This window comes from Saccostrea cucullata, unplaced genomic scaffold (genome assembly GCF_032062105.1).
Source record: "Saccostrea cucullata isolate Sc308-1 unplaced genomic scaffold, CSIRO_AGI_Scuc_v1 ctg316, whole genome shotgun sequence".
NCBI lineage: Eukaryota > Metazoa > Mollusca > Bivalvia > Ostreida > Ostreidae > Saccostrea > Saccostrea cuccullata.
Genome location: NW_026923710.1, coordinates 197,048 through 224,453, shown reverse-complemented (window position 1 = coordinate 224,453; position 27,406 = coordinate 197,048). Strand labels below are relative to the sequence as shown.

At 34.1% G+C, this 27,406-nt stretch overlaps 1 protein-coding gene across 1 annotated transcript in view; it reads right to left on the bottom strand.

Moving 5' to 3' along the window:
- Positions 1-1,398: 1,398 nt before the first annotated feature.
- LOC134264744 (uncharacterized) overlaps positions 1,399-27,406 on the bottom strand; it is a 49,905-nt gene continuing 23,897 nt past the window's right edge. The window contains exons 21-56 of the mRNA XM_062747031.1: positions 27,130-27,242; positions 26,897-27,023; positions 25,416-25,661; positions 24,998-25,195; positions 24,152-24,177; positions 23,582-23,840; positions 23,207-23,365; positions 22,545-22,700; positions 22,108-22,275; positions 21,761-21,847; positions 21,155-21,274; positions 20,885-21,035; positions 20,306-20,439; positions 19,675-19,890; positions 19,166-19,396; positions 18,933-19,066; positions 17,770-17,963; positions 17,512-17,642; positions 14,103-14,216; positions 13,710-13,850; positions 13,220-13,397; positions 12,975-13,074; positions 12,602-12,753; positions 12,229-12,506; positions 11,971-12,102; positions 11,798-11,893; positions 11,459-11,668; positions 10,940-11,165; positions 10,620-10,710; positions 10,395-10,479; positions 9,885-10,055; positions 9,608-9,769; positions 5,048-5,086; positions 4,737-4,862; positions 2,384-2,627; positions 1,399-2,094 (exon numbers count right to left, since the gene is read on the bottom strand). Of these exons, the coding sequence (XP_062603015.1) occupies positions 1,815-2,094; positions 2,384-2,627; positions 4,737-4,862; positions 5,048-5,086; positions 9,608-9,769; positions 9,885-10,055; positions 10,395-10,479; positions 10,620-10,710; positions 10,940-11,165; positions 11,459-11,668; positions 11,798-11,893; positions 11,971-12,102; positions 12,229-12,506; positions 12,602-12,753; positions 12,975-13,074; positions 13,220-13,397; positions 13,710-13,850; positions 14,103-14,216; positions 17,512-17,642; positions 17,770-17,963; positions 18,933-19,066; positions 19,166-19,396; positions 19,675-19,890; positions 20,306-20,439; positions 20,885-21,035; positions 21,155-21,274; positions 21,761-21,847; positions 22,108-22,275; positions 22,545-22,700; positions 23,207-23,365; positions 23,582-23,840; positions 24,152-24,177; positions 24,998-25,195; positions 25,416-25,661; positions 26,897-27,023; positions 27,130-27,242 (5,675 nt within the window). The 3' untranslated portion in view covers positions 1,399-1,814. The remainder of the gene's footprint in view (positions 2,095-2,383; positions 2,628-4,736; positions 4,863-5,047; positions 5,087-9,607; positions 9,770-9,884; positions 10,056-10,394; positions 10,480-10,619; positions 10,711-10,939; positions 11,166-11,458; positions 11,669-11,797; positions 11,894-11,970; positions 12,103-12,228; positions 12,507-12,601; positions 12,754-12,974; positions 13,075-13,219; positions 13,398-13,709; positions 13,851-14,102; positions 14,217-17,511; positions 17,643-17,769; positions 17,964-18,932; positions 19,067-19,165; positions 19,397-19,674; positions 19,891-20,305; positions 20,440-20,884; positions 21,036-21,154; positions 21,275-21,760; positions 21,848-22,107; positions 22,276-22,544; positions 22,701-23,206; positions 23,366-23,581; positions 23,841-24,151; positions 24,178-24,997; positions 25,196-25,415; positions 25,662-26,896; positions 27,024-27,129; positions 27,243-27,406) is intronic.

The window sequence follows — 27,406 nt, the reverse complement described above, 5'->3', positions numbered from 1 at the left end:
CTGCAGCTAATGAGAGCAGCAGGTGTTTGTTTTATGGAGTATTCCAGGTCAATTACATGTATACATAAACTTCAGATGGGAAGATTAGATCCGCCTAACATGCTTGAACATATATTCATACACAGTAATTGTACATGTACAGATACTTAATCAAAAAATTCAGGAAAAGTATGAAGACATAAATAAGGTAACAGTATGACATTTTATACAGTTTTCACCTCCTAAGTTTAACATGGTTTATATAATCACTCAAATAAAAGCATTTTTTGTTAGAACTATCATATCTGGCGTATGGATCACCTTGATGAATGCGTGAAAAATTTTACAGTTCTGATCATGAAACGGCTTCGTCAACAAAGAGTAGCTCGCTACGCGAGCCAACTCAAAAATGCAATTTTCTCATCACTTCTCAGAACTGCATGCTTTCTTGCTGTGTGTTGCTAATTATAGTAAGTATTTACTGGGCAGAGATGCTGAGATTTCGTATTAAAAAAATTTTTTTTTTTTTTTTAAATTGATTCAAAGACAAGGTAAAAAGGAAATGTAAGGAAAAATTCTCTTATGATGCTGATTAATCAGTTATTTGCTAGTATGAGAATTTTCTGCTTAAATGCCTTTGGTGTGTATGAAAATTATCATGCAAACTGATTGATAACATTATAAAACAAAAGATTTATACATAAAACACAACATAAAATTAAACATTTAACAGACAAATAAGCACAAAACCTAATCGATCAACAGTAAAGTTTCTTAATTGAGTATACACATGTATTTGGCACCAAATCTTTGTTCTTTTATCACAGTTGATTTGTCAATACAATTAATGCTACCCCTATCAATTCTAAATTAATGTTAATGTTTTAATAAATAATTTTTAATGCATATCTTTCATATTCCAATTTCAAAAGCTTTCTTTTAAAAGAATTTCTAAAGTTGATTGCTAATTCTACTATAAGTTAAGAAATCTGATTACAATTAATGCACACCAATAATCATTCAACATTCCACTGCTACATGTACCTTAATTAAACTGTCAAACATATATATATCATGTTAAAGAATGTCAAAAATATTGTAATGTTAAGGTATCTGATGATTATAATACATATGCACTTCAAAACTCAGGAGTTCACACATTTTCATCATTGAGCAGAAATCTGATTACAGAAACATAATTATTTTCATGAAATAAAATGCACTGCTGTGAATGAGAGCTTAGCTTTTATTGCAATTAATGCATACACACATGTACCCTTGTTTTTCTACTTTAATAATATCAGCCAGCCTACCAAATAGGGCTGTATCAATATATCAATTATGTGTAAAAACCACATTCAAACTAAAAATGTACCATGTAAAGTGTTTTAATTAATTTGAAGGAAATAACACAGTTTTTATAATTGTTACAAAATACAAAGAGAATTTTATTTGAACATGTTAATTTTACTGTCATTAAAAGTTTTAATTTCAAGTATAATTGTAATGTCAATGAAACAAAAACTTTAAAATGGGTAATAAAACACTTCATTGTTATAAAATGGTTTATAAGCCTTTTCTGATGGACTTGTTTTAGAATCCAATATATCGCATATCGCTTTCAAAAATATTGTATCGTATCATATCGAAATTTTTGGCTCAATACACATCCCTACTACCAAAGTCAACAATTATGTGTAAAAACCATATTCAAACTAAAATTTTTATTTCAACTCCCCTCTCTTATTACACAGATCAGCTATAGATAGAGGACTAGGACAAAGGGCTCCTACCCAACAATTAAAAAATTAATCATATCTACAACTGTTTAACTCTCATCTGTAATCTTCGTTGTCAGAATCTATTTTAATATGTCCATTCCTAGTGTCAGAATGTACAGGGTCTATATAATGGTTATCTCCCATTTCTCCCCTTTGTGAGCCACTTTCACTAGGTGGCGCTGATGACCTGAACCCTGACCCCTTCAGCGGTTTCAGTGCCCTTGGTTCCCTGTCTGGGGACACATTCTTTCTCTTCTTTTTTCTTCTCTTTTTAGGTTTTTCATAGGTTTCCTCCACTGTGTTTGATGAGATGGGTGGAAGATGTCTTGGTGTTCTGAAAATAGAAAAAAAATCATTTATCATCTTGATCTAGTTTCTTTCAGGATAAATTCAATTAGTATAAGTTTTGTAAAAGTTATCTCCCTTAAAGCAGAGCAAAATGCTTGCATTCTCTACAAGAGTTTCTCCATTAGAAATAGACAATACATGTAGGATTAGATTTTTGTTTAAACATAGCTAAAATAAACACATCATAAGTAGTTAAATGAATAATTTCAGATAAAGAAATCTAGTTAATAATCTATGCTTTGGGCACCATATGCATGTATGAAAATTTGACATACAAAGTTTCTGGGGCATCCCTGAAGTTGATGGAGTCCTCAGTATTGTATCCTAGCGCCACCTCTGGTCCATATGGCCCTTCTCTGGAGGAAAACGGTCGACGATCAACACGTTTACGTCGCTTCCGTTCTCGGACATCTTGTAGACGATAATTCACAAATTTCAGATTAGTTTCTCCATATCTGTTGACATACTTCCAGGGTGTAGTTCCCTCTGGTATTACCTCATTTTGGCCAAAACAAGGCACTAGAAATAAAGTGATTAATCTTTATGGCAAAGAGAATATTATTTTCTAGTTACTGTAAACCAACTTTCATTTGCACACAAGAAATATCTGCAAGATAATCACAACTTTCTTTTGCTCAAATATTTCCTGAATCTAAGCATTTATCATTTTGTCTATTTTTTTTTTCAGTTGAGTATTTATAAAGAACACTAAAAGTTTTGGTTGAATTTGTTTACAGTATTCTGTTCACTGAATTTTCCTCATTAAAAATCACAAGTATTTATTGAAAAAATTTCTAAAGCTGCATTAGGTCTTGTTCCTGTAAGTTTTTCACAGTTGAGTATCTTCTCTCTGACTGAATATTATCCCAGAATCAGCTGGACAGTGGACAGACATTCCAGCTATAACCAACCATAGTACGAAAATATGGCTAATATAGTCAATCACCAAATTAAAACAGTTTACAATAACTTGAATCAAAAATATTTCAGGAAAGAACTACCAGTGAAGTGAAAGGATTTTAGGCCAAATATTATATCAACCTGTAAATTCTCCAACTAATCAATCTCTCAGATTTATCAATTGAAAAGAAGCATAAAGAGTTTATTCAATTGTAATTCAACTAACAATTTTGAGGTTGGTTTATATTTTTTAGACTATGAGGCAATGTTTTGAGATTATTGTAAAATTTGATTACACCTCAATGCCTTTTAAAAATCTTATTATTAATATCTGGAAAAACAAGCATATTTGATTTTCTGAAATACCTAGGCTACATGTATATATGAAATTCAAGGACATTTGTTATAATTGTACCTTTTAAAACCATTAAGAATTCCTTAATAATTGTCTATTAAAGCAATTTTCTTTTAAAGAGCAACATGGAATTACAGCATATACAAGTACATAGTGAGCCACCTTTTATAATCATGACAATTAGCTCATATTTTACAGACGTGTTGTATGCAAATCTCAAGAGGCCAAATATGCATGTAGTGCGGCTGCCTTTGTGTTTGAAAGAGATATACCAGAATTACAGGAAAAAAATTATTGTCCAGTGTGGGAAACATGGGATAATCATGGTTGATCTTTTTTATTACTAGATCCCATAATATACAGAAAAAAGATTCTGGGATATATAGTGTATGTCATGTCCGTCCCTCTGTCTGTTTGTCCACAAAAACTTTAACCTTGCCCATAACTTTTGATTTTTTAAACTATATTTAAAAGGTTTTATTTGAATGTGTGCTATGTACATATGCATATCCTAAGTATCTAATTTTGAAAAGTGTCATAAAATCCTCTCAGATATTTTAGCATTAAAATATCCCATTCCTTTCCCTCTACCAAAATACAGTAAACTCAAATGTTGATTTAGTCTTCACAATGTTTGCATTTCAGATTTATTTTTGAATGTTGGTTTAAGTGTTGAATTCACCTAGATTGATAGCAATACTTTGATATTAGCAAAGAAATACACCTTTTTCATATATGAATTATGCATTTTTTTCTCCATTCATATATTAAAATCATTATTATCAAATTACATATGTATAATCATAAAATGATTGATTTAATTATTTTCCCAAATTTAATTTTAACCTAAAATTAAGATGTGGGATAGAATAGAAATATCAGCACTTATTAGAACATATACGGTGCATGTATATCAATAGGGGAAACAAAAATACTTGTCTCAGGTTTATCTGGCCCACTTGATCTTCACAGGTTTTATGATATAATTTCAACTACTTTATCTCGTAAAACTTATAATGAAGAATGTGCTTATGAAGTAATGTACTGGTAATTCCTGTTTTAGATAAAAACAGATACCCTGGTGGCATTCTCTAAATAAAATAAATCAAGCTAATCCAAATTCTATAGACATGATCTGTTTAATGTTTACATATGTACTTCTATTCCCTAGACTACAAGGTTTACCTTTCAAGAATGACACTATATAAAAACAAATCAATATCTGAAAATGACAATTTATCTACAAACTCAATCATTTTTTCTTCAAATAAAATATTGAAGGAAAATCAAATTTAATTTTTAAAAAAATATTGAATTGAAATGAAATCAACAAAGTAATGGTCTTACATAGACTGAAGCATAAGAAAGCATACCTTTTTCTCTGCAAAAGAAAAGGAACAGCAGAATGAATGCTACGATGAAGATGATGATGCCGATGACAATAGCGATGATAACTGCTGCCGTGAACTCTTCCTCCATGTCTGTACTTTGTCCTACATCTGAAATTACACAATTAAGGCTCTCATTACAATTAATATATAATCACACAAGGCTCTAATTAAAATTTATGTATTTATCATTTAGAATGTAGGTTTTGTTTCTTACTTTTACATAAAAGTTTGCCCTTATTTATTGGCATTTTTTATGAGTGCTAAATGTATTGAATTTTTATGATTTAACTTACTTGTTGGTGTTTTGGCTGTAGTGAAGGCTTTAGAATATGCTGAAAAAGAATAAATACTGAGAAAAGTTGGACATACTTCACATGATATAATTATAAAAATTGAATCACAGGTTCTGGTCATATATATATGAAGAATTCAAAGACATACTTTAAGAAATATCATAATCTTCTCATCAAAAAATCATTGTTTAATTATTGTACAAAAAGTGAAAAACCATTCTCATCCACTTGCTGTTTTTTTTGTTAACAATTTATTCTTTACTAAATGGACACTGTCAAACAATCTATCATTGATTCATAGTTTAAAGAGTTCTTTAAAATTTAAAACAGCTTACAATAATAGACAAAAGCCTGATTAATTCTGTATTCTGAATGCTGGATCATGCAGGTCTTTAATTAAAATAACTTCATGGCATTAGATGACAGTTTTTAGTTCTAATTAATACTGCATGGTACTCAATTCTTCATACTTATACATAAAGTTTAATCTAATCAAACTGAAAAGAAATTTCTCTCTGTGTTGATACCATATATTTTTCATTTTGTGCCTTCCATAATTAAACAGATCAGTTATGAGATATGGCTGAGATTGTGAGATGTTACAGAGTAGCAAAGCACTGCACAGCTGCTGCACTCTAGTTTGAACTGTTTCTTTATGTATGTTGGATACTTTTTTAAATCAAATAATTTCTATTTATCCAAATTTTGCACATTGATCTTTATCAGAAAAAAAAAATCCTATTTCTGTTTGACAGTCCAACATCTAACTTGATCTTTCTGGACCTAGGTTATCTTCACAGACACAATAATATATGAAATCAATAATAAACATCACCATGGTAATTGTGACAATGTTAGGTACCTGAAAGTTTACCTTCACATGACACAAATAAAATACCATTTATATTGCATGACACACTTAATCAGTGTAAGATCTTGATATCGACTGCATTTTAAATCTATGAAAGAGGTAATTTAATGCACATACCTTCACAGTAAAATCACCCATAAATTGTAATAAAGAATTTCAACAGTTATATCACTTTAATTTTCCAGATCTTGTTAATTTCCAGAAATTAATATGTAAGTCAATTAATGTATTACATTTTTTATCCTCTTTGCTATGCAATTGTTGATAGTTTACAATAGTACACATAGATCCAAACACTGCTGTTAAGCAAATCAAGCATGATCGAACTTGTCACCTGGTCACGCTTTATTGACCACCCTACGACCATGGCTGGTTCCATAATAATTATTAAAGGTAATGGGTATATTGATTCTTTAGTTCTCAGCTCTATTGAACATTGTGTGGATGGCAGATTTTAAAGCTATATTGTTTGTTCAGTCAGAAGATGTATTGAAATTACTAAATGTTGGTCTGCCTGCAGACAGGTCTTTCTGGTTTTTAATTTTAATGTCTACTTGCATGCGCTCAAAATTAAAATCTTATTGAGAATAATAAGACAAGAAAAGAAATCCATCCTTCCTCCTTACAAGAGGGTATTTACTGCTCAAGTACTTTTACACATAAAATTAATATAAATTACTTTGATTTGGAATAAAATTCTCTTGTATGTACTGACAACCTGTCTTGTATGTACTGACTACCTGAAAAATGATTTTTAGGATTTATTTATAACTTTTTAAAGAAAAATGTTATGCATGACATAAAGTGTTCAAACATATTTTTTCCCCATGTTTGAACCATTGCATGTCAGTTTTGAATTAATTCTGGATAAATTAATCAATGTTCTTGTGAAAAGAAGATTATATAATACAATTAAGAAACTTTCCTGATTATCACATTTAGAAGACTAAACAAAAAATCTTCAAACAAAATAATCAAATGCATGTTGAACAAATGATGCACACCTTTTCAAAAGTTAGCCCAATTATTGCATGGTCTAAGAATCTGAAAATTCGATCTCTATATTCTAGTACAGAAAAATATATCAACAGGCATAAATGTCACAGCTGGGAGTAATGAGAAAAAAAATCCTCCAAAAGAAATCAAATCTAGCTCTACAAAATTTCAAAATTATAGGCAATGGGAAAAAAAACCCTATATAATCCTAAGCAATATTGTCTTAATTAATCTTTGACTATTTTAAGGACTTAAATGAATTTTCAAATATCTGACAATCAACAATAATTCCTGAAACAAAAACTTCCTAGACTGATCGACATACAGTAATAATGGGCCATAACACTGACAGATATAGAGTTAAGATTCCCACAAAATATAAACCAGTAATCTCTGATGAGACTATAGCTCTTCTGGTTTTTTCCTTAAAACAAAAGAAAAGTAGAAATTTGCAACTTACATCAATAAATCAAATATTGTAAAATGTGAAAATTTGGCGCATACGTATTTTAGCACAAACGCAAGTTGGAATACATTGGCGCAAATGAATTTTAGCGCTTGCACTTATCATTAAAATACATAAATGTGAACATATTCTTATCCACACTTGTATAATCTATTTGACATTTTGGTAAGTCAAGCACAGAAACACAATACATGTAGCACTCCCGTATATAAGTAAACATTCATCAACTTTACCATGGTGGTGCAATGACATGGACGTGGCACTATGTCAATTTTATTTCAATTTTTTTAATAAAAGAAAACGTTGAATATTTACGCATTTTATTCATATTAAAACAATGCATGCATCGAAAGTAAGTTACTTGGATAAACAGTAATCGTAATCAGGTATTGTCTGCAATCTCAATCGCCATGCTTGATTGCAATGTTTACCTCGAGGACATATATGATTGACATGCCGAGAAGCCAAACTTTGAAAGTGCTAATGATACGTATCGGGTAACAACTAACAGTAGTTTAATTAAATTATAATTTGGAAGAACTTTCTCGATTGATCCTGAAATGCTAGTGTGTATACCAGGGTTCGACACTAACAGTAGCCCGCTGGCCCGGGACAACTGAATATTGAGGTTGGGCTACCAAACATGCCTTTAAACTTGCCCTGCAGGGCTACTAAGAATTGTACTAAATACTTACTCACAGCAACAAAAATAATTATCAATTACACACAATGTATCTAATAATTATTAAATCTATTTTCAAACATGTTTTATCATCATAAATATTATTTTTGTATGTCAAAATTGTAAAATTTAAAGGTGATTCCACACACAAAAAATTATATATGTGGACTTTTTCAAATAGAAAAATGTCCAATCATAGTATAATTTTTATAACAAATTTTCTCTATTTTCAAAATTTCCCGGGGGAGGCCCCCCGTACCCCCACCAGCCGGAGGGGGAAACCCCCTCCCGCACCTACCCCCCGTGTCGCTTCGCGACATGGCAACCAGCCTTCGGCTGCTGGACAACTAATACATGAACAGGGCTAGTAGAAATTAGAAATGGCTAGCCCTGTTGACAACTATGGTTTAAAAGTTAGTGTCGATCGCTGTATACAAAAATCCAATGACCTTTCAACATTATGTGATCGCGTGATCTGGTTTACATACTTATGTAATATTTATGTACTTATATGAAAGCTTAGAACACACACAAAAAAATATTTAGAAATCCGTTAGTGCATAACAAATTTTAGCGTTAAGGGGCTCTTTCGCCAAAGGCGCTAAAATTAGTATTGCGCCAAATATTCTCATTTTACAATAATGTTAATCACTTTACATGCCTGTGTCATCCTGGATTTATTGATGCATTATGTCAAACAGGTATTCAATACATGTACATGTATTTGATAAAAGGATAACTATTGTATGGGCTGTGGGAGAATTCACATAAATGACCAAACAAAGAACCAACTCCATACAAATAAGACATTTAGTAATTTAATTAAAGATCATTTGGTAGTAAGATTTATTGCAATTAGACCAAAGCTGTAGGAAGTGTAGCTTTTTCCAAGAATGTCAACAAAATTTCTACTTTTTAAGAACAGTTTAATGGCAACACCATGCATTATAATTCATCAAAGTAAAAAAAAAATCATAATTTAAAGATAAGTATGTATCCCAGTATCTCAAATTATTCAAAAACAGACCAAAACTGTTGGAGGAGTAGCATTTTGAAGATATTTCACAGAAATTTTTATTTTTTAAGTAACCATGACAACAATATTGAATAATAAAAGATCTGAAAAAAAAAACTGATAAAGAGAATTATTTATCTTAGTGAAGTCTACTTTTGTGGTATTTTAAAGACCAGACTAAAATTGTAGGAGTAGTGTTTTAAACGTATATTACACAGAAATTTCCATTTATAGTAAAATCAGCATCACCATTTCTAAAATCAAATTGATTCACAGGATAATTTATGTTAGTGTAGTCTACTTGATTGCAAGTTATATTACAATCAGACTGAAGTTGAAGGAGGAGTTGCATTTTCAAAGTTTATCAGACATCCAATTTTAAGTAACCATGACAATACTAATCAAAGAGATCAAAAACTGATTGTATATGATCCAAGTTATATTGAAACCAGACCAAAACTGTAGGATCGAGTGGCATTTTGAAAAATTGTTGATAGACAGACAGGCAGTACTCATCATTATTTACATACCAACACAGAGGGACTGTTGTTTGGATCCAGGATATGCTGTTGTCTTGTCAACATTACAGGGAAAGCAATGAAAATACCCAGAATTCTCCTGATAGTATCCCAGGGGGCATTGTTGACAGGAACCTGTGCTCAAGTTGTAAAAAGTACCACTTGCACAGGAATCTTCAGGGAAAAAAAATGTGTAAAACAAATTGCATGAATTGCTCAAATGGGGAAAAAACAATGCTATTCAATTTATCTTGCACTTTGAGAATATTTTGCTATTAGACTAACTCACCCTTACAACTGAGAATACCCTGAGCCCCAGGTTGGTAGGTGGTGGTAGACTCCTGGCTGTAGGGACAGAATTTACAGGAAAACTGCCCCTCCTGATCTTGGTACTGACCCACAGGACAGGGCTGACACAGTCTAGAGGAGGTGTTATAGAACGTACCCACACTGCACTGGACTGACGGAAAAACAGTAGAGTAAAACTTTTTCCTTTTATGCAATTTGAACAGTATATATTTTAACTTTATGGGGGGGATATACAGTACTTCATCTATCTTTTCATTAAAAAAATAAAACAAACAACTTCCAAATATTGCCACTCAGGTCTAATCCCCTGGAGCATAAACCATGCCTGGGCTGATCCCAGCAAGCCAAAAAGCAAGACAACCATCCAGGCTGATGCTGGGAGGAATCACTCAAACAATGCTTAGGGATTATCCCTAAAGCTGATCCTAGGAATGCATTATGTAACTTTGAAAACAGAATATTTACGAATAATCTATCTGTATGATCTTACCACAGAGCTCTCCAACAAGCTGATGTCCTCTAGAACACACGGGAAGGAAATCAAACTGAATGGAAGACAGAACTGGTGTGGATGTCTGTAGAAGAACATTTAACATATATCATAAACATCATGGGGGAATATACATGTAGCATGCATGCAGATAAAGTGTGCATTTCGTATTTCTCAATAATAAACAAATCAATTTAATATGAAATATCTGATAAATTGGTTTACCGTAAAGTCAAATGTGTGCTTGTCTGCAAACTCTGTTACCAAAATGTCTTTAACATGTGAGGTTATGGACTGGCTGTTTGTTAAATATTCACTACAAAAAGAGAGCATCTATAATATTCGTAATTATAAAATTTAATTAATTAAAAGTCATCAAAACTTACAATTAGTAAATACTACATTTAATTACGAGCACAATTAATACCACTTAGGTAGAAAAATTAAATGCACTAGAATATCCAAATATTCTTTACAAGAAATTTTCAATCCATTTAAAATTCTATGGATACATGTAGAAGTTTTCAATATCAGTTCTACGTTACCTGATGGATGAGAAGATGGCTGTGAGATAGGGGGCACCTGTTGATGGACAAGTGACACTGACATTAGAACACACCCCATAACCACACAGCCCCCGCTGCCACATAGCACTGATGGTTGAGAGGCGGGACTTAGTCAGAGCAGCCACGCCCCCCTGAATCTGGCCACACCTCTCTGTCAGAGTTAACTCCACTGTCATTGTCAGGTCCACAAGTCTGCTGGTGGAAGCTTGAAAGGGAAGATAAAAATAATGAATGAAATGAATTTTCATTAAAATTCACATCATTTTCATCAACAGAATTCCTTAACTAAGCTATAAATTTATTCACTTTAGTGGCCGGTAATAAAACTTTTGTCTTTTTGCACTGCTTCTTGCCTAATGATTAAAGTACACACTTACATACTCTAAATTTTAAAAGCACATACTCAAATACTTTTACAGTATTTGTTAGCTTTAGACTTTTAAATCAATCTCCATTATTTCCTTTTCTTTTTCCCATATTATTAATTTTATTACTTACCAGCACAAGCAGGCAAGACAAATGGCTGTAAACGACTGACCGAGTCAAACAGATTATACATGTTACAGCTGTAGTACTTAGGCCCCGGTTGACTGGTTGTATGGTTAGGCTGTAAACAAACAGGAGAGCATCTCTCTCCATCAGTCAATGTTGTGCAAGATTTAGCTCCCTTGTATGGAGCAACAGGAAGCACCTCTCCACAAGCAACTCCTATCAAAGGAAAGAAATCATATAATGACAACATAGAACTACTACCCAGGTAGATTTAATTTGTAATACAGTTTGTGTAATGCTTTTTCCCTTTCATTTAGCAAAATTATGTAGCTATAGGAAACAAACTTCTGTTGTAGAGTACAAAGGAGCACACTGCGGCATTTCCACTGGCATCAAATCCGGCTGAAGAAATCTCATAGAATCCCCAGGACAACCTCTCAGCTGTAATAAAAGAAACAAAATCATTATTAACTTTCTCCAGCTTTCTGATATTTCAAAGTTAATCAAGTGTTCTATACCTCCTGACTGCTTGGTATGTTTGACTTGATTGGCATTTGAAAAGGAAATCTCCATCCATGTTGGAAAGGCAGCTCTTTCTGTTACAACCAGCTGGTCATCTGGACACTGTTCCACAGCTGGGTACTGTGAAGCTAAAAACAGGAGAGGAATTTTATGCACCTGTCCAGTTAAACATTTCAATTTTAAAAATCCCTAGCCAACCACAAATCAATTAACTTTCACAAATTTTTTTTATACAATGTGAGTTAAGAAAATACCATCAAATTCCTTGATACAGTTGTTTGCTGTTCTGCATACAGAAGCCAGTAGCTGACTCTGGTAGTCCACAAACACTCTGTTGTTCTCTATGATATCTGTGATAGGTGTTTGGATCAACTGACTGGGTGTAAAGTCTGTCTTGTTATGAAGAATTGAAATCTCTGTAATCAGGTCTGACTTTGTCAAGAAAAGCTGACTTAAGCGACCAGTGAAAGCATTACTTCTCAAGATGATGTTGTTTGATTGGTCATATCTACCTCCCAGTACCAACCAACCCCTAAAAATATGAAAATAAAAATATAAGAAAATAAGTGGATGTATAATTTAATATATTAATCTTTCAGGACTTTATTTATAAGACAAAATGCCTACCATGGAGGTAACTGCTTCCCTGAGCCAAAATTTTCCTGTTTAGCAGTCAGCTGGTTGTCAATGTAAACAGTGACCATGCCAATCTGACTGGCAGTGTCTGATCCACTGGTCCAGCATAACGCCATATGATGCCATAATCCATCCATAATATTCTAATATAGAGAATTTATAATTAATTAAATAGGACACTTTCTTGCGGAAGTAAGTATTTCAAGCAAAGTCACTCAGTCATCTTTCAGTAAACTTTCAGTCACATTTCAAATAAGTAAATAGTCAAGTTTACTTCTTTTCTTTGTGTTTGTGTGTGTGTGGAGATGGGGGGGTACGAAATTCAAAAGACATTCCACAGTGTATTTATCAGTCAGTTTCCTACCTTAGATCCATGAGAGAGGTACACAGCAGTGGATTCAACAGTAACAGCCACACCACTGGATCTCATCTCAATAAACTCAACTGGCATAAAAGTTTTGTCCCTTAAATATAAAAATGTGGGAATGAAATACTGATATCCAAATTTTGTTTTATGAAATAAGTAAAATCACCCTTTAAGGCTGACTTTTTAACACTGCCTTTGCTATACAATGTAGGCATTAACATTCCTAGAGAGACCTGACTTACATCAGCGTATAAAGGGAGATAACTGGTCCTGGCCGAGATTTATCTGTGTATCGAAGCCACAGCGAGATGGAGAATTTGGTTGAATTCAGAGAGAATATTGAAGATTCTGGTTTAACTTCATTTTTTGTGCCACAGGTACTGGTTGTTTCAATGATCAAATCAAAAGTCTGGGTTAAATCTGAAAAATAATAGAACAATTCATGACCATGAGCACATTTACAAAATTATTGCTGACACCCAACAATAGCTTTTCAGTTGAAGACAACAATTTATTCTATTGTAATTCAACATATCAAATAATTATCTGAACAAATGAAAGTTTCTGAGTTATCAAGCTTAAATTTTGAAACCTGCAAATTTTAAGGGTATATGTTAAACTTTACAAATATATATGCATGTACATGTGTATAACATAATCTATTCATTTCTGATCAGTAAATATTTCCTGGAACTCAAAATCTGTTATCACTATCATGAGAACTGTACTGACTTTTGTCACAGAGTTCTCCTATTCTGCCCTCTGTACAGACACACGAGACTGAATTGATTCCGTCCACACACTGGGAGTCAGCAGGACAGACACCAGAGACACAGTCATCAATGTCTGTCTCACACCGGGAACCCGCATAACCTGAGAAAGACAATCAGATATGTGGTCATGAATAAAAATATCATCAATGAAAGATAGAAGACAGTTTTGATTTGTATTTATTTTGTTCTTTTTTTTAAAGAAACATGTTGATACAAGAAATATATCGATCATTTAAAAGTTAATATAACAATTAACCTGGAAAGATTGGGCATGTACAAGAATATAAGTCAAAGAGAGCAACTACATTCATTTGCGTATATAACATGCTTGATTTTGAGAACTATGACATACCTGGTATACAGGCACACTTGACTTTCCCATCAGACACCTGGCAGGACCCACCATTAAGACATACAGTATTCTCACAGGAAGTTAACGGAAGGTGACATCCAGACCCTGTGTAACCTAAAATAAATATATGAAAATAAATTAAAATCAAACATAGGAGGGGTGATCAAAAAGTTCGCGAACTATCTCTATATTTTAAAAACCACGATTCAGATCAGAATGAAATATGACACATCTATAGTCATGCTCATGTTCTATAAAAAGCATTTAAAAGGTAATGATTTTCTTCATCATTGTGACGTCTCGATGTGAAAATGACGTCAATATGTAGGTTACTCGTGACGAAAAATGGTTGTCTGAGTCTTACTCGATCAAAGAACGGCTGTAAAGTTTAACGTATAACTTGATAATTCCTTTAAAGTATCTTAAAATAATTTGTACAAGGTTTATGAAGAAAATAGACTTTCCAGACGTTTAATCATAAATTGGATTGATCGTTTTAGCTAAGGGAGGGAGATGGTTAAAAACGACTTTTGTTTTGTACCGCCAGCAAAATCAAACTGGGGAAGAGATGAGTCCTTTGTTACGCAATCTGTCATGAAAGATTGCAAAGTTACAGTTCAAAAAATGGTTGGATATCTTAATAATATTATCATTATTAAATCCCTAAATATCTTTTGATTTTGACTTTTAACATATTAAATATGATAAAAAGGCCCTGTACGGCTAAATCCATATTTGATAAACGACGTTCCTAAGACAAAGATCTCGGGTTGTGATGGTCACCATGTTCTTTCTGGGAAAGAATATCCTTTTCCAACCACCCTATCTCCAAGATTTGGTCATTTCTGACAAATGAATCGTTCTTTTTATAAAAATCAACTTGCATGGTAAGAAATATAAGACTTGGAAAAATATTTTAGCGTCTCCTGTACGAAATGTTCCGCCTGGAATATAGGGGGAATTGAGGCGTACTTGGAGAGGCGTCAATTTGTCTCTCTACATATATGGTGATACACAGGTTCCGGGCGTAACTTAGGCGGAAACCAAGCGTAAATGGGCAGGAATTTGAGGCGAAAAATGCAAATGAGCTACGCCCGTAAAAAAAATGACGCCCGTAAAAAAAATTACGCCTGGAAACTAAAATGACGCCTGGAATAAACTTACGCCTGGAATGTCCTTATTATTATATAATACTATGTGACCTAAAAACCTATATATTTACCATGTTAACAAAGAAAAACATTCAAATTATGATTTACAATCTTAAAGCTAAAAATTTAGCTTTTTGAACTGTAAGAAAACATAATGACAGGTCATTAACATATATCTTTAACAAGTATAGAAAAATAACATGAATTTTGTGCATTAGGGACACTAAAACACGGCCACCATGATTGAGTGCGTTATAATTTAGAATTAAACTTTTTTACAATACCTGTACATTTTATCACTTCAATAATTATATTGAAACATTTTAGTTACTGACTGAATACAATTCTTCATTTACTCAGCAGTTTACAGTTAGATTCTCACTGCAGCCTCTATCAGACTGATATTTCTCAGAATGTGTGCAAGGACAAACTCAAATAATTCTAAAGTAATTTTAGGTCAACCAGTTATAACTATCATTGTACATAATCATAATCAAATTTACTCAAATAGGTACAAGATATTCATGATCACACCTACCAGCAGACACTGTGTCATCCTCAAGAAGTGTAAAAGCCTTAACATTGAGATATCTGCATTTCCTGTTTCACTCACACTAAACTCCCTCCTTCATGGTCAAATTCAAACTTAACCTCCTATCTGAAATGACCCTTAATCGATAATTAAATTGACCAATCAGAGGCTTTTACTTCTCCTGAAAGTTCCAGGCGTAATTTTTGTTTCTATTTTCCTGCCATTTTACGCCCGGAAAATCTTAAACTTGCCAATTGACGCCCGGAATTTACCAAATCACAAGTAATTGTCTCTTCTACTGAGGCGTAACTTTTCAAAAATTCCGTCTCCGCCTCAAGTACGCCCAACTTGTGCCATTCCTGGTGATAACCACCCAAATTCCATAATCCGCCTTTAAAATTCATACAGGCTATGAACAAAATGCTTCAGGGCATGTCACGTGACCCCCTGGATCACGTGATTCGCGCATGTGTAGAACGATGGCAGATAAGCATTAAAATCAGAGAGGGCTACTTTAAAAAATAGTGAACACAGAAACCTAATTTTATTCGTCTTATGGAAGTTATTCAATTTGTTTGCGAACTTTTTGATCACCCCTCATACAGTAAAACACAGATACTGCTAACCAGCTTATCATGAATTCATATTTAAAGCAAAGTGGTTGTCGTTCCTCATCGTCAATTTATCAGATATGACATGTTACAATCATACTGAATCAATATTGTTCATCTCTGACAATTCTCTAAATATAAGCATGTTTTACTGCAGTTTTTATAGAATTGCTTGATTATAGATACTGATGGTTAAGTACTGTATAACGGGTATTTTTTACGTGCTGCTAATTTTTACTTATTTTTACGAATTTTATAAATCTGTAGAATTTAAAATTTCACATAATTTATAAAACGATTCGTGTAAATTTTCAACATCGTATGGGTAAAAATAATGCTAATTAATTGTCATTAAGCTCACTCCCTGGAGGCTATGTAATTAGTGTACTGTTGATATTTTGAACACTTTTAATTCAATCATCAATTGGGATCATACAGCTAAATCTCAATTAACTTGTATAAATTATACAAACATCGCCGTCAATTAATTAATCAGTTAGACCTACCTGGTTAATCTTTTTTTTAGTATTTTAATGAGACGCATGAATTCTGATAATGACTTAATAATTACAGGTCTTCCAATTATACCCGTGTTTTCAGTCTTTGACACTTTCTTCTGTTTCGTGTGCTTTGAATAAAACATCCAACTTCTTAGTACACTATACATGTATACTTTCACTTCAATTATGATTGTTTGAGTTGTTTGAGTTGTCTCTCTTGAATTCGGTAAATCCAGATGAGCACGTGGTGTGTTTAGCTATGTGTTTTATAAAACATGATTAAATAAAGAGAACATGGTTTGTGTATATAAAAGTAAGTGATAACATTTCTTTAACACTTTATGTAATTTGTTGCATTGTTTATATTGTTATAATTTGATAAACCTCTCTCTCTCTCTTTCTCTCTCTCTATCTTACATCGGGTTTTCGGACACATAACTATTCAAAATATTAACAATCAGTGATCTGGAATTTTACATCTGATGATTTTAATTTTTACGGACATGTTCAATTCATAAAAAATTAACGCGTAAAAATTTAAATCACCCTTTTTTGACCAAAATTCGTAAAAATTTACAGCAGTAAAAATTACCCGTTATACGGTTACCGTATTACCTGGCGAACAATCACAATGAGAAGTCTCATTCCTCACAGAACAGTTACTTCCTGGACCAACGCAGGGATTGGCTACATTACAGAGGTCATAGGTCACCTCACAGTTTTCACCGAGGAAACCACTTTGGCATCTGTAGAAACAATCAGAAAAATCATTATTATCATTGAAAATCTGAATTCAAGTGACTGAGCATATTCACAACATTGACAACATATTTGAGTTTATAATGAATCTTTGAAGTTTGCAATACATCTTACAAGCAGACATGCTGATCTACTGCGTTAACACACTGTCCCCCGTTCTGACAAGGTGAGGTTGAGCACCTGTCCACTGCCCTTTCACACCTGTCCCCCTCCCAGCCTGACAGACAGGTACAGTTATAGGAGGCGCCTATCTGTGTGCAGATCCCACCATGCTGGCAGGGGAAACTAAGGCAATCAACATCTCCCACCTACAAAAAGACAATAGTCATTTACGCATAATTCTTTAAATCAAATAAAGTTGTGTATTTATTAATATGTCAACTTAAACACACACACAAATATCATCATATCAAAATTATAACATTTTTCTTTCACTTTATCTGAAAGACAATTAATATGTTAATGATGAGAGAGTGAGCAATTCTCTCTCTCTGTCTCTTTCCTTCTCATATCTTCTGTCATCTAGAATTACATCACACATCTTCCCTCTGTAGCCTATGTGACAGTGAAGGTAGAAGTCATCCAGCAGGTCTATACGGTTCCCTCTCTGTATCTCTCTTTCTCATCCCCCCTCTCTGTCCTTCTAGACTTGCATCACATGTCTTCCCTCTGTACCCTACATGACACACTCTCTTCTCCATCCCCGACCCCCCTCCCCCTCTCCCTGGACTTACATCACATGTCTTCCCTCTGTACCCTACATGACACAATCTCTTCTCCATCCTTCTCCCCCCCCTCCCTCTCTCTGGACTTACATCACAAGTGTTCCCTCTGTACCCTACATGACACACTCTCTTCTCCAAAAACACACACAAATCTCCCTGGACTTACATCACAAGTGTTCCCTCTGTATACATGACACAATCTCTTCTCCATTCTCTTTCTCTCTCTGGACTTACATCACAAGTGTTCCCTCTGTACCCTACATGACACTATCTCTTCTCCATCCCCGACCCCCCTCCCCCTCTCTGGACTTACATCACAAGTCTTCCCTCTGTACCCTACATAACACACTCTCTTCTCCATCCCCGACCCCCCTCCCCCTCTCTGGACTTACATCACAAGTCTTCCCTCTGTACCCTACATGACACACTCTCTTCTCCATCCCTGACCCCCCTCCCCCTCTCCCTGGACTTACATCACATGTCTTCCCTCTGTATCCTACATGACACACTCTCTTCTCCATCCTTCTCCCCCCTCCCTCTCTCTGGACTTACATCACAAGTCTTCCCTCTGTAGCCTACATGACACTGACAGTAGAAGTCATCCAGCAAGTCTTTACAATTATCCGAGTGACTCACATTACAAGGGTTTGGTGAACAGTCATTCTTCATGTCCTCACAGTTCAGACCTGTGTAAATTTAATAGATTAATTTCACTAAGAAAACAGTGCATTATAACTAATTACATTTGTATTTAAATATGAAGGGAAATAACTCTTGTCTCTCACCTCCTGTTCCTGGCAGAGTACAGTTGCACTTGTATCCATTGACCTGATTTAGGCATTGCCCTCCATTCTTACAAGGATTGTTGGAACATTCATTAATGTCAAACTGACATCTAGGTCCCCCATACCCCGGGAGACAGGCACATACATGGCCAGCATACTGGGGGACACACTGACCTCCATTTTCACAGAGATTAGTGGAGCAGTAGTTCAACAGTTCACACTGGGTATCATCTGTCAAAAACAAATTATCATTAGTAAACTCTGCTTGACTGAAATTCGAATTTTTTAATACAATTACAGTAAAATTTGGTAAAACTATTTTTTTCTTCAAAAATCGAAATGATACGTCCAAGAGGAAGTGATTCTCTTGGTTGCAAATTTCTATTTGTCCTTGATGACGACATGATACCTGTTCTTTGATGTGCAAAAATTTGGCCTTACATACACGATGTAACAGTCATTTATGAAAAGCTAATCTGAATAATTATAAAATAGGTGTTATAACTTACTGAGCCTGTATCCCCCATTACATACACAGACAGCCCTGTCATTGAGGTAATCATCCACACACATCCCTCCCTGGCAGGAGGAGGGGGTACACACGGATTCCTGGGACCGGATCTGACAGAAATCCCCAGAGTAACCAGTCCAACACGTACAGGAAAATCCATTGACTCTGTCCACACAAGTTCCACCATTGACACAGGGATTACTGGCGCACTCGTCTGTAAAGAGGCAGGGCCTTCTAGTTCAAAAATTGATTAGATGAAAAGAATAAAAGCACCATCAGCAGGAAAGAGAAGCTGTAATGGCAACTGTATTTTACTATGTGTTTTGTGCAAGTCATATACTGTCAAAACTCACTGTCTAAAACTTAATAAGGCTGATAAAAGATAGCTGAGGAATTTGAGATATTAGGTTCAAATACAAAATGAAAGAGGGTGAGTACTTCCAATTCACATGTAATGATCTTTGGTATTCAAAATATTGATGTTCAAGATACCCAAGTTCTCTGGTAGTGTATATGTATATGATTCTATGACATGTAAGATACAAATATGATTCTATAAAGTGTCAAAGAGTACAATTAACAGTTCTGTGAAGAGTAAGTTGGAGTATGATTCAATGAAGAGTACATACCTATATCTATGCTGCAGTCTTCCCCTGTGTACCCTGGCAGACATAAACATTTGTGTCTGATCACTCCCTCCTCTATACAAGAGGCTCCATTCTTACAAGGGGTACTGGCACAGGGCTGATCAGGTACTGTGCAGCTGTTAAAATAATATTGTCACAAATTATACTTTTCTCTTCTACAAATATTGACATTTAAGATTAATATACAAAATCTACTAATCTAGTTGAATACTCTTTTTCTTTAGTTGACAGTGATATGAATATGTGGTACTGAACTTGTTTCCTTGGTAGCTGAGAACCAATCTAAACCTATTGTATCATATGACTTACTTGTTTCCAGATTAGCCTATGCCTGACCAGAGGCCTGTTCAACAGAAAGGGCACTTGCAAGAGCTTGCAAACAATTTTTGCAATCACTTGGGAGATTTCATGTATCCCGGTATTTGAACACACCACCTCTGGATTCTTGATGACAATGAACTTGGCTCCTCCCAGAGTGCATACAACTAACTTATGAATAGCCTATGATAAAACCAGTCCCTGGGAATAATTAACCTGGTCACAGAACGTCTAATGACTTACGTGGTTCCAGTGTATCCTATGTAGGAGGGACAGAAACACTGATATCCTCCATTGTGATCTCGACACTGACCCCCATTCTTACAAGGAACAAAGGGGGGACTGAAACTGCAGTCATTTAAATCCTCAGCACACCTGGATCCACTGTACCGAGCTGCAATAAGAATTGCAATTTTGTCAATTTTTAGGGCAAACTGCAAGACCAATTTTAAAAATTCCTATACAGAATATTTATTAATTTTTTCCTAAAGATCTTGTATGAATGTGACTTACCCAGACAATCACAGGTATATCCTTCTGCTGTTGAGGAGTTGAATGAGCAGAGTCCATTATTGAAACAAGGAATGGAGGAACAGGGATTCAGAAATACCTCACATCTCCTACCTGTGTAGTCTGTGTAAAAAATAGGGCTGGGAAATATATTGGAGATACACATATCTGAAATTCTCTGACAGTTTTTCCATTTGGGGTTTAATATATAAAATAAATAAGTTAAATATAAATATAGATCTGAAATAAATAATAATTAATACCACTAATGAAAAATATTTTTGTTTTAAATTACAACATGTAAACAACTTTTTTGAATAAATTATTCCATTTGCAAAGAAATAATTTGTTTATTTCTGAACTTAAACTTTACTAACAGGTAAAATAGAATGGAAAAAACTGCTATTTCATTTGAAAGGACAATTTCTTGTTTAATAAACTTGTTTTATGCAAAAGCAACAACAATTACGTTACTAAAATTTAAATTCACTGAAATCAAGGATTTTTGCTATTGCTTGATATGACAAGTAGACATACAACCAGACAGAATCAATGTTCTCTTCTAACTTTGGGGTGAGATAGAACATTTTAAGACTGAATAGTACTGACACTGAGGACAGCTGCAGTAGAAATCATGTCTGATGACGGCACACACTCCTCCATTCTGACACGGGTTAGGCTGACAGAGGGTGCTCACTGATAAAAAATAAAGAAATTAGTTAATGTATTTAGAACTGCAGATAAAACAGTACAGATTTCACAATAACATATAGAAATTAAGCAAAGAAATATTTATATTTTCACTTCATAAACAAAGAGTTTAAAGAACAGTATTTTTTTTCCTTTCATTGTAAGTTCTTTGATTTGCAGTTTGCAATACATTTAGTGTAGCATTAATGTATAACATGATGTATTATGTAGCATTTTCACATGCAGATAAAGTACCCCTGACTTACATCCATCCACACAGCTGAGTGAGGAGGATTGGGCGGGGTTCTGTGTGACCTGATGAGACCCACACTCTATACAGGATGTACCCCCCAGGGAGGGCTGGTAGTGATTCCTGGGGCAGGGTCTACAGGGGACAGATCCACTGGGGGAGTAATACCCTGCAGGACAGTAATCTACAAAACAGGAGATCAAAATCGCTAAATAGAGGTAGTATATAAGAATAAGCCCAAGATACATTGATTAATCCTGCCATCCTTTATTAATAGAAAAGCACCAAGATACATGTAATAATTCAGGGTTCTAAATTGTTCTGTTCTTATACCTTTTTTCTTCTGATCTATCACTAATACAAGTCTCCATATTTACTGTAGTAGTTTGAAAAGTATGTAAAAGAAATGCAATCTTACAGAAAAAGAAACAGTGAATATGTTTACAATATTACCTAAACATTCATCTCTGGAAGCTGAGCCTGTTTTAGCAGCCAGTGTATTACTGGGACAAGTGGTACAGGACTGACCGTTAGAGGAGTAGGTATTAACAGCGCACTCAGAGCAGGGGGCCTGTCCACTACTGGACACAAAACCAGGGGGACAACTTACTGGAAGGAAAAAATTGGCAATCAACGCAATAAATTACTGTATACAGGGAAAATTTCGCCCTCTTTTTATTTTCGCCCTGATCACAGATGGGCCAATTTTAAATGGGCGAATCCAAAGAAAGCAGTATGAATTCTTAAACAGAACTGTGATTAGGCAAATTCAAAACATGGGCAAAATTGTTCGCAAGTGCAAAGAGCGGAAATTACCTTGTATATAGTATATATATAATATCTACAAATGACTGTATGCCAAATCTACATTTCAAAGTTTACTATATAAAAGAATACAATAATACAGTGAAAATGGTTTTAACGAAATGCAAGGTACAGACAACTTTACTTCGTTACAAATGTAATTCCTTATTTAGTTCCTTATATTCAATAAATTAACAATATATCTAAATTTCACAGGCAAAAAAGTTTCTTCGCTTTAAGTGTCAATCCGTTATAAGCCTGTTAGCTGTAAGGGTGTTCTACTGTAAACTCTCAGATTCTATGAATCTTACAGTGACAGTCCTGCTGACGTGATAGACCAGTCCCCCTACTGTTGGTGTTATTTGGACAACTGAAGCAGTTGTCAAAGTTTCCTCTATCCAGATAAGTTCCAGCCGGGCAGGGGGTACATGTCCTCTTGTCCTTAGTGTAATACCCTAAAGGACAGGTCACTGCAAAACAATGATAAAAAATTTTGAAAATATAATAAATACAGTGGACCAAAATTCCAACCTCAGTCACAGAAAAATAATTCTGACAAACAAATGTAATTTGTTAAATTTCACAATTATAGTTTTCAACCTTCCCCTTTGTGGGCTAAAAAGTAAAGGTAAAGGTTTAAGATAAAACATTAACTTTACATGTAATATTTTTTCAACAGAATTTACCACAATATGTTTTGCCCTCAGTGTTATTCCTTTGTGTTCCCTGGTAACCAGAACACAGGAAGTTGGAGAACTGAGTTTGTACAAACTGCTGGTTGGTTGATGCAGGGCAGGACCCTGATGAATAAAGCTGATACATCGTTCCCACAGAGCTACTCCGTGTTATGAACGCATTTTCTATCTTTTGGGCACAAGACGTGTAGGCCAAGTCAATCAATCCAGCGGGGGCTATTTCCAAGTTTATGGTCACAAAGACAGAGTTCTGAAAGATAAAGCATCTAGATATTGGATTTTATGTCATCTCCCAAAAATTCATTCCAAAAGGATACATAAAACAAAGCACATAACATATATCAAAATCTTATTTGAAATTTGAACAATCCATGATAAAGATGTTTGTAAGAAAAAGAGAATAATGGCCTTGTTCATGGTAAAACTTACTGAGGACCCCTTATAATTAGAATAAGTCAGGTAGTTGGACTTCAAAATCACTTCAACCTATCCAGAGGGTCTGTAACTGGGAGGTGAGGGTGTCCCACTGAGTGTTCAGCTGAGACATGTACACAGAGATACAGGATGTGTATACCAGTCATCGTGTACTGCAGCAGGATACATACAACAAAGCACATGTTTCAAAATCATTTCAAAACATTTAAATTTTTAAAGCAATTTTTATGATAAAGATGATGTGTTAAAAGATCTTTATTTTGTAAAATTCAAGGAAATTTAAGAAATTATTGCCTTGCTGATTACACAATAGCATTAAAACTTTAAAACTCAATAATGACTCCAAAAGGTACTGTTTACAGCAATAATGACCTAAGAATCATTGCACGTGGGTATAATGACAGCTAAATAATGACCTCTGAATCAAAATTCGTTTTTGAGTGAAGTTATTGCATAAAATGATAATTATTCAAGAAAAAACTTGTTTTAAAATTGTGCATGGTCTGTTTTGCATTATCATACACAGTATGGTAAAATTTTATTATGAACTTAAACGATTAGTGTGTCTTTTAAGAGTAAAATTCTGTGTTAGATTTTGACTGTGTAGAGGAAAAGTAATCATTAGTAATAATAATCTATGTCACTATCAACCAAGTATTGTTTTAATCAATAAGTCATGATGCAAAAACTAACACGACTTGCAGACATCAATGTAAACAACTTCACTATACGAAGTATAGCAAATTCTGATCCCGATCAAAAAAAAAGAATTGATAATGGTTAGAGAATCATACTTTTCAATATATATCAGTATAATAAAACAATTTATTACCCCTTTTAGCATTAACAAAGTGCCTAGTGTATGTTACCTCAACTCTACATTTTGTTAAAAATGATTTATTAAATTCAAACCAAGTTAAAGATATGGTGATAATGAATAAAATAAAAAACTAGCTGCATTGACTGTCTTACCCTGACATGTAGGGGCAGCTCTGTCCCAATCTCCACCATTGAAGCAGGACACATTGACAGATCTTCTATTGATGTCCTCAGCAAACACATATCCCGAGTCACAAGTAAACACACAATCTATCCCAGCATTCCCCGTCTTCTGAGAGCAGGCCTTCTGGCCGTGTGTTATAGAAAGGCTCCAGGCCTGGCATTTTGAAGCTACATAAACAATATTGTAACAGTAACATTGATACAATGAAAAACAGAATTCAAACTTGGACAGTTTCTGAATCATATATGCATAATATTAATATTCTAGTTAATAAAATCCAGTTTTCAGTATCATATTCTAATTACTTTCACTTAAACATTTCAATACACAAATACATATATACACATTTACATATACACAGGACATTATAACACAATCAACCAGTACCTTCGACCTTGACCTGTACTAAACAGGAAGCTGTGTTCCCTGATGAGTCTGTTGCTGTGATTTGAGTGGTCCTGACTGTGTTGATGTCTGTAGCGGTCAGCCTCAGTATCCCTGTGTTGGACGATGTCTGGGCGCCTTGTTCTACACTGCTGATAAAGTCCAGAGGGTCAACAGTCACCAGAGCTGACTCATCTGGGATCAGGACAGTCCTGGAGGGTTTACATGACAACAACGGAGGTACCTCATCTGAAAATAATTAAAGTTCGAGTAAAAAAGTAACATGTACGAGGGGTTATCATAATGTTCATGGACTGAGGCTATAAAACTAATACTTCGTAGTCTGCACTTTCAAAATTTAAAAGGATCATAAAACAACAAAAAATGAAGACAAGTTGAAAATTTTAGCTTGATAGGTTCATTAGTTGCCAAATTATCATAAAATAAAAACGACATTATATGATCACCATCATATAGTATCGTGACTTCCGACAACGTCATTGTTTTTCAATATCTCTTTCTTCTACTTCATACACTTATTTTCATGAGATTCCCAGGAGCTAAATAAGGACTTTAATCCATCTTATTTATATGATTTTACAATGTCATGAACAGCAGCTTTCAATGCATATAATATTGCAAATAGATGAATAAACTGGGAGAGATCCTCGCTTGATTGTGAAAACATATTTCGCTTTTGGAGTTTAATTTTTACAACACATTCGACGTCATTTTTTGAGGTGACTGAATTTTTACACCTTGACTACAAATCGACATTACTTGTGCATCTGTTTTCTCTCTGACTCTCTTTTGGCATTAAAAAACAAGTACTCTTGGTACATTTTATTTCTCCGTAGCCAGTTAAAAAATTTTCTAGGTCTATAACAGTTTTTTCATCATCAAAACTTAACAGAAAGTTGGAAAATGAACCCCCCCCTTTTCGACGTCATTTTCAAGGCCTTATTTGTTTGGACACTCCATGTAAAATTTACAATAAATTTTCACAGAACTTCTAGAATTAAGTAAAAATCCCTTATGGAACATATGTGTCCCAACACATACCTGAATTAACGGGATTTTCGGATTTCAAATATTCATATCAAAAGAGTTTTTCTCTGTTACACTTAGGTCGAAAAATTTAGTGTTCGAGGTTGCCGCCTGGACACGCCATTATTTACAAAAACATTACTAATTTATTACAAAATGAAATTTATGATTTGAGGTTTATTCTATAGATAGAAAATATGATGCTTACTAGATATTATAAAATTCATTGATGTGCTCAAAAGTGGTTTTAATTTTATTGCGCTAGTCCACAAACTTTTTGATACCCCCTCGTATCTGAAAGAGGTCAACTGGTGAAGAAGTTTTTTTTCATTTATACTTAAAGTTCATACATTTACTTGTCAATAAAAATGACTTTCAATGAAGCTTTACAGTCATAAATTTTCCAAGTTATTCATTGATATATAGATCATTTTTACCTTTAATCTTCACCAAAAAAGAGCAAGTGATGCTATTTCCCTGTTGGTCAAATGCTGCATATGTAATCAGTGTCTCTTGTGCAATCACCTGACCAGGCTGATAGTTAAAGGGAGTCACCAAAATCCTCTACAAGCAAAGAATCATGTACATACAAATATTGTACAACTAAAAAAACGGAGATTGCAAGTAAAGCAATACTATAGCAGTACATATCTCAGGTAGAAATTCTCACAGTTATGGCTCCACTGTTGTCAGAAAAGACAGGAATGGTAGAGTTTGCTCCCTCATATTTCATCACTGTGATATCCAAGGATGGGCATTTGGTCATTACTGGATTCTGAACATCTACCAGAAAAAAAGACAGATTTATCAATAATGCTTTAATTAACAGTATCAATGATTAGCTTTGCTTTGAATGCAAATTATCAAAATAACAAATCACATTCATATGGATAATTGAAGATGAACTTTTAATAAAGACATTGATTATACAGTTCATTGAGCTTACA